Source organism: Camellia sinensis, chromosome 7, assembly GCF_055761805.1.
Source record: "Camellia sinensis isolate YWXY chromosome 7, ASM5576180v1, whole genome shotgun sequence".
Taxonomy (NCBI): Eukaryota; Viridiplantae; Streptophyta; class Magnoliopsida; order Ericales; family Theaceae; genus Camellia; species Camellia sinensis.
This window is the reverse complement of record NC_138967.1, coordinates 19,403,456-19,416,497: the sequence shown is the minus strand read 5'-3', so window position 1 is coordinate 19,416,497 and position 13,042 is coordinate 19,403,456. Positions and strand designations below refer to the sequence as shown.

Below are 13,042 nucleotides of genomic sequence, written 5' to 3'. Positions count from 1 at the left end.
GTGGAATATAACAGATAAAGACAAATCATGTTCTCACATAATCAAGAACCTCAATCTAAGCTCTCCAATAAACAATTAAAGAGAGAATGTTAAGCCCACCTCATGAATTTAACAAAGCAACAAAAAATCAAGGGGCATTGTCTTTATCTTCAATTATTATTCTTTACTCAAAATGGGATTTCTTTCTTTATTCCTTCCTCCTCTTTTTGACTGCCTAGTCCAAGATACTTCTTTCCATTCCTCAAACATTGTGTAAAAACAAACTTGATCACATGGTGGTTGTTGCTTTCATTCACAAAACCTTACTTTAACATTTCAAAAACAAAAACAAAAGACCAAAACATGTGCTTCAAAGTAAAAGAGACCCATTTGGATAACTAGAACTTTTAATTTCTCTTTTTTACAATAGGAGCACCAAAAAACACAACCCCACCACACTGTATCAGTACCCAGAATTCATGTACCTCACTAGATGATCATATATCTCACTAGTCAGAATTCGTGTCCCTTACTAGGAGGTCACACAATCAACTCTCCCAATTCTCTCTAATATACCCAAAATAAGAAAACAACCCCACAAAAATTGAAAACATATTGGTTAGTCCATGGCCTAATATGGGCCATGAATTCTATACCAAATTCCCCATTCTAGCCACAATCCTAACTGAAACTTCAAATTCTATGTCTATTGTGCCTTTCAGCTGCAATGGAGAGAAGCCTCGAGACACCTTGAGTCCATATATCACACTCCCTCTGGTTTCTGCACTCGAATTCGACAACACCGCGCATAACAGTCTTCAATCCGAAGTATCGGCGGTGTTCGCCACCCTCGAGCAAGTGGCGGCCGGGCCACGCTGGGATATCTTTGCAAACTTCCAACACCACATCTGTAAAAATTCAAAAAGAAGAAAATTAAAGATGATTACATCTTGTGATTCTTTTTTCCACTTTACTGACACAACTCCTTTCTCAAATCCCAATAAGGCACACCCCTACATTTCAGTTTTCACACTAGGAAAGACAAAAGCAATAGACATACTCTTTTTCTTTTTTGTGAAGGTCCCAGCAACATGCCTACTCTTCATCTTCAGCATCACCTGCCATTCAGAAAATTGTTTTAAATAACGATATCAAAATTTGTATCGGTATCAGTAATATGGTCATACATTCATTGATATCAAATAGTATTGGCTGATATATCAATATAGAAAGTCCAAAATCTCGATACTTATTGGCCAATAATTGAAACCGTAATCCAGAAACAATTTTAAGAAACTAAAGACTTGCAATGAAAGAATATATATATAAAAAAAAAAGGGCGGTAGATTCATTTGGTCTACCATCCATAATTATCATTTTGTTCTGTTTTGCATAATTTCAACTTTTGTCATGAATCTTTAAAAGCAACTAGCCCCCACATTCTCTCTAAAAATCTATGAAGGCACAAACATCATCATACATATCAAAACCAACGTGGTGCTCTCGTTTATATTTTCCCCGCGTTACATGTAAACAGTTAAACTTGGTGGAGTTCTTCATTCGCAGGGGCCTATTTGGTTTTGTTTTCGTTTTCTATTTTGTGTTTTCATTTACATAAGCTTGCTTTTCTTGCTCTTCTTAACTCCCCTCCATGTTAAGAACATTAAAATCAAGGGTTGAAGGCAAAAAGCATACAAACCTGGCCTGTTTTGTTGATATAAACAGACACTATTTTCCAATGAAGATCACCTGCACCAACAAAAGAATCAAATATTATATCCTCACATTTTGTGTTTAAAACAATATTATATGCCCAAATGACAACCAGCTTAACCATATGAAACGAAATAGATACCTTTCCGAGTTCTTTTAAGGAGTTCACAACCTCGGGCAAGTAATTCCCGACTGCAAATGCCAAGAAAATTCTCTTCGGGGACAAGCTCGCCACTGAAACTACCATTCGAACTACCATTAGAGCTACCATTGCTACCATTACCGCCGCCGCCGCCGCCACCACCACCAACGGCCATTCCTTTCTCCACTGGAATCACAGCTGCTATATTCCACACTTCCTTCAATGCCCTTGCCTTCAATGTAGCCGCCCCGCGCAGAGCTATTACAACATTGGTACAAACATGTTTTCAGAAAATGCTTACACAATTGACAATTTCCATAAATATGGTTACTTAAAATAATTAATTAGCATATGTCCCATTAACACAATTGTACTTACTAACCTATAGATCGAGAAATATTACTTTCTCCATCCCAAGTTGTATGTCCATTTCACTATGCTAGCCATTAATAAAAAATAAAAAAATCGTCTATTTTAATTTATTTTTTTCCAACAAATTGAAAGATTTTATTTACAAGAACTAATTAAGATCTTTTAAATTTGTACAGATTTTTTTTTTTTTATAAAGAAAATAAATTATTTATCAACTCGATTAAAGGGCAAGAATGTTAAAAATGAACAAATAATTTGGGAAGAGGGAATTTGCCCACCAAACGACATTAATTTACATACCAGTGGCTGCAGCCGCAGTCAAAGTCATGATATCTCCAGCTGACCGGACATTAACAGCAGAACTAACAACAGAAGCAAGGTGTTCACGCTCAGCCCCCATGGCCTCAGCGGCTTCAACGCATTGTGCAGCCACCAAAGCAGCAGCTGAAGCAACAGCCATGTCAGTCTTTGCCATATGCTCGTCTTTTCCTGACCCAGAAGAGGCAGCAGTGGCAGCAGCAATCGCTGCCATAGCTGCTGCAACCCCAGCAACCGAGACAGCAGCGTGGAGCTGAGCATTCTGAGCTCTCGTCTCTTCCTTCTTCTTCTCTCTCCTGTCCTTCAACCACCTCCCCACAGTCTTCCCACCACCTCCAACAACATTGCCTCCACCAGTGGCCCAACCGTACTGGGCATTCACTTGGTTGTTCAGCCGAGAAAACTGCATACAATTGAATCCATCAGCCATTGGTACTCGGTCAGGGACAAAACTAGGATTTTATCAGTGGAGGGACAGACAAATAATATTTTTTCACCCTATATACAAACATACATGTGTGTACAATATGATATATAAATTATATATATACACACAAAAAAAAATTCAATACCATAAAAACAATCTCCTAATAGGATGAAGAAATTTTTTTGGTAGAAAATAAAAAGAAAATGCAAGATGAGAAATAAATGAGATATATATCTTTTATACTAAGAGGTCATTGTGTTTATGAAATAAAATATATACTTCAGAAGTGTTATGGCAAACATAATTGTTTACAGAAACAGGGTCATGGCCCTCTATAGTTATCTCCTAATGCCATCTCTACTAGTGACCATAGTTATAAAAAGTTGCATTGAGATATGTATCAATATTGTAATATGGTAATTTTTTATCGGCCGATATATTGATGAATAACATATTGGAAGACCAAAATCCCGATATATTGATGAATAACGTATTGAAAGACCAAAATCCCGAAACGTAATAGTTGATATTTAAAACATTGCCAGTGAAATTAAGAGAGCAATTTTCATTTTTGTGACAAATAGTAGGAGAAAGAGAAGTAAAATTTTAACTTGTGCAACATACTATTGCGAGCTCCTTATTCACCAGGCCTAGCTCGGTCTTCATCAACAGTGCAATTTAATGAGTGTAAGCATTGAATTTCTAAAATGTGCTTGGTGTGCGATGAAGCCCACCCACCTTGTGGTCACACGGACCATAATTCATAAATGTTTCTATCCTTTGGTTTGACACCACTTGATAATTGGACCATCTCAAGGTGTGATAAATTAGGAGTGTCACCAAGAGATCACACTAACATCTCTATCAGTGGATGGTACAGTATATGTGTACAACTACTTACATTTCTAAACGAAATGTGCAAAACTAGAAGGATCAAGTAGAAGTGAATTCGGGTTTAAAATTTTCAACTTTCATTTTTGAGTCATGAGTAATTGGTGGTATTTTTTTGGTCTATCTACTAACCAATAATAACAAAATGACTATATAAAAACACAAAATAAAGTATTATGAAATTGAAATTACGGATATTAAAATGAAACATTGCTAAAATTACAAAGACCAATGATATATGCCTTTTTTTTTTATAGAAGAGAGTGACGCATGACTAGCTATATGGAGTGTTAAGTGTACACAAAGACATTGTTGGGTGCAGAGAAAGCTGAGATAATGTTCTCTCTCTATCTGGTTTCAGAATTCGTGCTTTCTGGCCAAAATGAGAAAAATTAAATAAAACTACACAAGTCCCACCCAAATAGGAGAGAGAGAGAGGGAAAGAGAGAGGAACCTTGTCATCAATTTCGGAGGGAGAGACAGGGGGACTGTCAGTGAGAGAGCCACCGTTCAAGGGGCCACTGCTGTGCGAAAGTCTTCCAGAAGTGCGTGGTGATACTTCCTGCTGTACACCACCAAAACCATATAAATATACAGTGTAAAGGCAAATATAGTCATCATTGAAGTCTTAAAGATGAGTTAAAGAAATGAAATTAACAAACAATTGGGTTCCAAGAGAGAGAAATTGGAATGATTAAACAAATAATTAGTAGTATAAAATAAAATTGAAAACGAAGCATACAAAACCCAGATTAAGACTTCCCTGTTTCTGTAATTTTTAATGTTTCTCGAGAAAATAGAAAGTCACTGCTAGAAAATTAAAATGTTCCCAAAACGCTTTGGTTGTTTCGAGAAACACTTTCGCTTTTCCACCAAGAAACGTAAAACCCACAAGCGATTCCAAAGAAAAAACAAAAGCAAAAAAACCACAAAATCAACACGAAATATAATCACGCTGTATTTGGTTTGAGAATTTGAGAAGGAATTTAAAAATAGAAAAGAAAAAAGTATGTAAAATTAGATAAAATTTATTTACATTTCACTTGCTTCCCAAATTCTCAACCAAACACAGTGTAAGACTAGTTTAGAAACTTTTAAGCGAGAGTGATATATCTCTTATTTGAGACAATGAAACATACAACAAAACTTACCAAACCAATTTCCAAGTGTTCATGAACCCAGAATCAAATGCAATAAAAAAATGGAATGAAATTCACAAATTGAAGTCAAATGTCAAAAATATTCCAACTATTTTGACACAGAAATAAAGAATCAAATGCAATAAAAAAATGACATGAAATTGACAAATTAAAGTCAGATACCAAAAATACAGGAACCCATTTTAGAGAGAGAAAGATAGAGGAGAGAGAGAGTAAGAAGAGATTTGTCCACATATGGATTTGGCTTTGTTGTTATATATATGTATATACTTACAGACTGTGACATTATACGTTCCATAACGAGCTGAGAAGTCTCAGAAGAAGCAAACGAAAATGGGTTTCCAGACACAGTCGCAGCCTCCTCAGCTTCTCCGGCGAGATCCTCCGGTATGACTTCATGACCGCAGCCGCCGCCGCCGCCTTTAAGTGGTCCGCCGCTGAAGGTTTTAGCGAGCATATGAGGTGGTGCCAGAGCTTTGGAGACTTCGAGAGCAGAGACACTCCAAGAGCGAGATAGGAACTCCATTGGCTCTCTTGGAGTCTCCGGTGGGCGGAACACCGCATGTTGTACTGGGTCCATTGGTGTCAGTAGAGAGAGAGAGAGAGAGAGAGAGAGAGTATGAGTAGAAGTAGGAGTGGGATTTGGAGTTTGGAATTTAATGGCGGAGGGGTGGGGAGCTATATAGAGCGAGACAAAGTGGCCGAAATATGCAAAGTGGTTTATAAAGCAATATTACAATTTTGTTGTCGTAAGAATTTAACTTTACTTTACTCCCCCGCCAAAAAAAATAATAAATAAAAATATAATTTGACTCTTTTTTAAATTATCATTTTAATTTAAGCAAGCATTTAGTAGACTCATTTTATAATTAATTTTGATAATTTAAATTATTTATATCTTTAGACTCATTGAGTAAAATATTAAAAAAATTAGTAAAACATCGTCCTCTAATTTTGTACAGTAGGAGAGATCCAATTTCGGCCCCGACTTAAAGAAATTTCTCTGAGTTGGGATCGAAATTTCTCTGAGTCGGAATAAAATTTCTCTTAAAAAAAATTTCATAAAATATTTGTGCAAAAAATAAGATGATTAGACATCGATAACTATATATTCAAATTATATTTGTTTTAAAAAAAATAGATGGTGGATATAATTTTAAGAATGACTATCTATTTTTTATAATACAAATTTGATTCAAATATATGACTACCGATATTCGATTATCTTTATTTTTTACATGAATATTTTACTCACAAGTTCTAAAAAGTGAATGGTTTGAATCATTGAAACAAGACGAGTGGTGGATTCTACGATCCTCTCAAATTCTCTCATATTGAGATATGAACATGAGAGAAACCAAATCCATAAAAATAATACATGATTAAATTACAATTGATCTTCTTTAACATTTAAAAAATATTCAGCTTGTTTGGTTTGGTATTTTAGGATTCACTTTTCAAAAAATTGAAATTTTTTATTTTTCTAGTTTTTTTGCTTTTACTAAATTTTTAAAATTTTAAATACATCTAACACAAATACACTTAAAAAGTGTAATATTTGTTAAATAAATATTTAGAAAATTTACTAAATATCAAAAATATTAAAAAAAATACGAGAATTTAGTACATTTTTAATATTTTTATGTATTTATTAATTTTTTAAAATATTTTTTTATAAATATTTTACTTTTTAAATACATCTAAGTAATGTGCATATAAAAAAGTAAAAACTTGTGTAAGATTTTAAAACTATTCACTAAAAAAAAAAAAAATCAACTTTTAAAAAATTAAATCTAAAAAATTAAAACCAAACATATTGAATAATGTTTTATAATTTAATGTGGTTATATTGCATTCTTTTGTAGTCTTACTCATTTGGAATGGCTGATTTGAAAAAAAAAAATATATATATATATATATATATATGTATTTGTATATACATCATTTATACAGATTAATAAAGAAAAAAAAATGGGTGACTCGAATCTATTATAGCTCATATGGATCGGGTGATTTAGAAATACAGGGTGTTTGATTTGTATTTGTAAAATAATTTTTAAGGTAAAAAATATGAAAATTTGTTTAATTTATTTTTTTTTTTAAATAATTTTAGAAAACTGTATCGGTATAGGGGATATGGAATGAAATGAAAAGAAATGGACAAATAACCGTCATTTTGAAACTCTTAAAACGTGGAATGATTAGGAGATAAAAGAAATTAATTAATTATTATTTTTCATAACATTAAAATTATACCTTTAAATATAGAAGAAAAAAAAAAGTGAGGCCTATAAAGATTATTTTAATAATATAATATAAAATAGTTTTTTTTTTTTCTTTATGTAGTTAAACGAAGAAAAATTATTATTATTTATTTTCTTTCCTATTTATCTAACATGTCCTTATCCAAATAAAAGGAAGTAAAACCACAATTTTTTTTCCTCTCCTAATTTATATCATCATTTTTCTTTTTTGGTTTATCTCTTAGATTATTCAATATTTTTAGAGTAATATTATATTACATTTGCGAATTGATAATGATACATTATCTACTAAAATTTCAACACAAAAATGACGAATAATTTTTTTGTATACATTTCATAAAAAGAATTGTGAGAGTGGCATTTATGAAATTGTGAAGCTAACAATAAATACGACAATGCTAAGTAGCTCAAATTTTTGTGACTCAAATGGCTCAAATCTGTCAAAACGACGTCGTTTTGACAGATTTTGAGTGTAAAACGACGTCGTTTTGACAGATTTGAGCCATTTGAGCCACAAAAATTTGAGCTACCAAACATTTTCCTAATAAATAAATTCCATTGTAAATAAAGAGACTACAAGATACCTCACAATTTTATATAAAAAATCGACACATTTTTGTTTCCAATTTATTCCTAAACAATTTCTTTATTCTCAAAACAAATGAAGCTAGCAAATTTAATATAACAATACCATAAACTCAAAAAAATTATTCAAAAAACAATCAAGGAAAATAAATCAATAAATCACATTTATTCTGGATATGACCTTTAAATTTACATTATAACACTTTATTTTTAAAACAAGTTTCAAAATGAATAATGTTTGAGAGCCACAATTTGTGTGGCTCAAATGGCTCAAAACTGTCAAAACGACATCGTTTTGGCATGTTTTGTGCTCAAAACGACGTCGTTTTGACAGTTTTGAGCCATTTGAGTCACAAAAATTGTGACCCTCTACCGTTGCCCTTTCAAAATATATTTTTATAATTGGTAGCATTTTTCAATTTAATAAAATGGGCCATCTATAGGAAGGGTCAGGAGACTCAATAGGGACCTGAGAAAGAGGTAAACCCAATCAATGTGTGAAGATCAATGATTTGACACCACACCTCCCCACATGATATGATCAAATGCCAATCCTTATCGGCTTGTAGTTTTGGACTTGTTTGGTCTCAATCATGTGCCATCCAAATCTATTTATTTCTAGTGGGGGCAACCCCCCATTTTTGCCTTCAACAATATAAAGTGCTTTTGTGAGGGAAAAAAATTTAAGATGTTTAAAATAATACACTAATATGATGTGTATTTTGATTTATCACATATTTAATTTTTTAAAATTTAATTCTCTTGTCATATTATTGTGATTTAAATTGTAATATCCGAAAAAAAAATTAAGACAATCAAGTTAATAATATGTACTTAATTAAAAAAGAAATGTGATAGGAGTTTAATGTTGATGTATAAGATTACTTCGACCTTATTTAACTTTCCCACCTTCCTCTTTATACAGATGTCCCGCCATCATTTGGCCGACGTTTGTCGTGAAATATTTTCTCGGAAATGGTATAGTCGTCATTTAGCTTTGTGTCTTCACATTATTCACATTATTTAAGGATTGTTTGGCATCTCCTATATTATCATTTTTTTTTTATCTTTTTATCTTTTTTTTTATCACATCATTTTTCTATTTTTTTATTTATAAAAAGTCAAAAAGTACACTTATTTAGATCATTTCAAATAACTTCTTATAGTCTCTTTAGGTTTACTAAAATGAAAACTAGTGTATTTGGTTTCAATTTTTTTAATTCAATTTTTTGAAAACTCATATTTTTTTTTTTAGTGAATATTTTTAAAGTTTAAGTAATTTTTTTACTTTTTTTGATACATTTTACTTAGATGTATCTAAATAGTAAAAAATTTGTAAAAAAATATTTTAAAAAATTAATAAATACACAAAAATACAAAAATGTACTAAAATTTCATTTTTTTTGTATTTTTTGGTATTTAGTGTATTTTTTAAAGATTTTTTCACAAATATTATACTTTTTAAGTGTGTTTATGTTAGGTGTGTCTAAATTTTTTTTAAAAATTGCTTAAAGTATTAAAAAAATTCATCGAAAACATTAAAATACTAAAAATAAAAAAAAAGTAAAATTTTCTGAAAACTGGAACCAAACAAGCTGTTATATCAAACTATAAAATTTGCTATATTTTTCCCAAACTTTTTTTAAAAAATGTCAATGTAATTTATTCAATTATGTAATACAAATGATCTCAATCTACTAATTTTAAAATTGATGCCTCACCATTTGGAGTGGTTAGTTAAGAGTAATTTTATATCAAAATTAGATAGAAGTTTTTTTAAGATAGGATAAAATTAGATAGGCGTTAAAGATCAAAAGAATAAAATCAGATATGGAAAATTGGGTATGCTTTGCAGTTACTTTGGATCAATTTTTTTAATAAATTTTAAAATTTGAATTGATACTTTTTCTTTACTAGTTTTTGTTTTTCCTTTTTTGATGGGATGCTAGTTTTTAACTTTGAAAAAAGCACAACTAACTAAAAAATCATAAAAAGTGAAAATAAAAATTAAAAATGTTCATTAAACAAAAGCTAAAAGACAATCCTAAAACCCTTTTTTTTTTTAATTTGAAAAAAAAGCTGATTCAAACCTGGAAGACTATCAGGTACAAAAGAGCATCCTTTCTGGTCCTATTGGAGAGTACGAGTGTGTATCTCTTTTTATGCAAAATACATAATAATGTCCGTCTAACTTCTTCTAAGGACGAACCTCTGCACACCAATTCATTCTTATAACTCTTCATTCTTTCCACTCCCACGGTTATGAACACCAAAATAGTATGAAATGGAAGAAAGTATTTTATTTATTTAGTGTTATTCTTTATTTATTAATTGACATTTAATAAAAATTAAAATTGAGATTTAATATGACCAAATAATCAGCACCTCGAGTTGACCAAAAAATAATATTTCAATCTCATTTAAATCACATAATAATTAATGAGCTGAAAGATAAATCACATCATCTCAACTACATGAGTTCGTTTAGAATGTGAGTTGATTTTTTTGCTATTTTAGTCTTTGCCTAAAAAATCTCGTTTGGAATAAGTTGTTTAGCTTTTTTAACTTTTATGAGAGAAAAATAAAATGATTATAGTTTAGATGTTACATTTTATCTTATTAAGTTAAAAAATTTATTTTGTCTTTTTGTGACTATTTTAATAAAAAATCAGCGTTTAACTTATGACAAATGAGGGCATGACGTATCCATTATATAAAATGTTTTTGAATTAGGTGGACACTCTTTTGAACCTTAGTAATCCAATTATGTAGTTTTTATTATCCCAATATAAGATTTATGATAAAATAACAATATTGCAACATAATACTATCATTATATTGAACATTTATTAACATTTAAAATTTATTATTATTTACAAAAAAAAATATCAAAACTAAAACCAAATTTGAGATGTATATTTGAAGAACAAATTTAAGGCAATGGCCGAAGGTTGTTAGCAGTACCCAAATGTTATTGGTGCTGTTTGGTGTAACTGTTAAAATAGATTATATATTATAACTTAACAGATTATAGATTATGACTTTAATCAGAAGCTGTTAATCTGTTTGGTATAGCTGTTGGATTATAAATTTAAGTCGCTGAGTAGTGTTTGTTAAATAAGCTGTGAAGTACCTTTTTCAATTAATTTTTATTTTTTATTATTCACTATTTGTCTACATTTTTCATAATAAATAATAATAATATTTTATAGTCCATTTGGGTCTTTTTCTATTTTTAAAAAAATAAAAAATAAAAAAAATTTAAGAGTATAACTGTGAATTAACATGTCCACAGCAGAAACTGATAATCAGAAGCAAGGGGTGAGCAGCTTCTCAGAATCAGTTTTTTTTACTTAAAATAAGTTATTAGAATCAGAAGCTGTTTGAAATAAGTTTAACTAAACAGTCCAAAATAACTTTTTAAAAGCTAGAAGCCATAAGCTGACTCAAAAAAACCCCACCAAACACTCCCATTTGTGCCTGTTTGGTGCATCTTAAAAGCTGCTTATTTCAGCTTTCAGCTTAATTTAAGCTATTTTGATGTGTTTGATTTAGGCCAAGTTTGGCATCCTCCAAAAAATCCAAAAAGTCAAAAGGTCACTATCCTATTTAAGTCACATCATCTTATTTAAGTCACATCACCTCTCTAACATATCACTTCAAACCCAACCCATATCCAACCCATATTTCATAAAAAGTCAAAAAGTGCACTTATTTAGTCTTCCCAAACTTGGCCTTAGCTTATAGCTTATAATTTTTTAGAAGTCAGAAATTAGCTTATTCTTTAAGTGGGACAGGAGATGCTTAATTTATAAGTCAGAAATCAGCTTATGTTCATAGTTATAAGCTATAAGCTGTTTAAGTATAAGTTATAAACACTTTCCCACAGCTCTACCAAACAGGACCAAACGCTCCTCATCCCAAGCTTACTACTGTTGCAGTTGTGCCACTAGTTCGGACGGACCCTCCAATAAAAAATATTAAGATATTTATTTTTGATTTTTTAAAAATTAAAAATAATTAACAAAATTTATTAAATTATTGTAATTATGAAAAAATAAATAATAGAAAAATAATTTCAAAATAATAAAAGAACAAGACTTACTAATAATCTAATACATGAATTACTTATATTTACATGTCTTTTAATCCTCCCTATCGACCTCTCTGGCCACTACCTTCGATGGCCATTAACCACAACAACAACCTCCAACCATCCTATGCTATCTTTAACAAAGAGATTTGGAATTCTCCTGTGACTAAAGTCAAAGTAAAGATTTGTAGGTGTTGTTTGGTTTGTTTTTTAGAAAAAATTTAAAAAAAAAAAATTCTTTACAAATAAATTTTTAAAAGTAATTAAACTAAACAAATTTTTTTAAAAAAAATCTTCAAATTTTGTTTGGTTACCTACTTTTCAAAATCACTCTCTCTCTCTCGTACACATCAAATCAATCACTTTTTTTAAAAACTTTCTTTCCAAAACAATTTTCCAAAATAATTTCTGAAAAAAGACAAACCAAACAAATTTTCGTATTTTTTATCTCAAAAATTACACTACAAACACAAACCAAACACATTTTTCATGAATTTTTTTTGATAATTCGAATTGTTTTTATTGTACGATTCGTCAAGTATATCATTCAAACAAAAAATTAAATAAATCGGAAATCAGTAATCCCATGATTAGATTCAGATTGTTTTAAAAAAATTATCAAAATCATGTCAACTGTTTATTTTTTTTAAAAAAAAAAATATGCTCTTATTATGGAGTTATAGATTTTCAATCAATTTGATTTTTTACATATATGATCTATTTAATTAGTCTTATAATATGAACGATTCGAATTATTAAAAAAAAAACTTAGAAAAAATTTCCACCGTGACACTACATATCGCTACTGTGACACAATAGCATCTTGGTTCGGGACGAAAGATTGTTTTGGAAAGTTGGTTAAAAGCTAATTTTTTGACTTTTTTTTAATTTTTTTAAAAAATATGTAAAAAAAATAAAGAGATAATGTGATTTAAAATAAATTAAAAAATGACTTTTGACTTTTTTTTGGATAAATTACAAATACACCCTCTAAGATTTGCTTAAAGTACGAATGTCCCCTTGTGGTTCAAAAAATTACAAATACCTCCCCGTTAGAATTTTTTATTTAATAGAATTAATTGAAAAAGTGAAATTTCT

At 30.2% G+C, this 13,042-nt stretch overlaps 1 protein-coding gene across 2 annotated transcripts; it reads right to left on the bottom strand.

Moving 5' to 3' along the window:
- Positions 1 to 348: 348 nt before the first annotated feature.
- LOC114270511 (VAN3-binding protein) lies at positions 349 to 5,720 on the bottom strand. 2 transcript variants are annotated; one of them, XM_028212045.2, is made up of 7 exons: positions 5,277 to 5,720; positions 4,297 to 4,407; positions 2,507 to 2,927; positions 1,835 to 2,092; positions 1,679 to 1,728; positions 1,040 to 1,097; positions 349 to 887 (listed from the first exon to the last, which is right to left on the bottom strand). In XM_028212045.2, the coding sequence occupies exons 1-7, from the start codon at positions 5,580 to 5,582 to the stop codon at positions 673 to 675; spliced, it is 1,419 nt and encodes a 472-aa protein (XP_028067846.2). In that variant the 5' UTR covers positions 5,583 to 5,720; the 3' UTR covers positions 349 to 672. The 2 variants fall into 2 exon arrangements, with proteins under 2 accessions (XP_028067846.2, XP_028067847.2); XM_028212046.2 differs by having other exon boundaries at positions 4,297 to 4,404; positions 5,277 to 5,691.
- Positions 5,721 to 13,042: the final 7,322 nt, after the last annotated feature.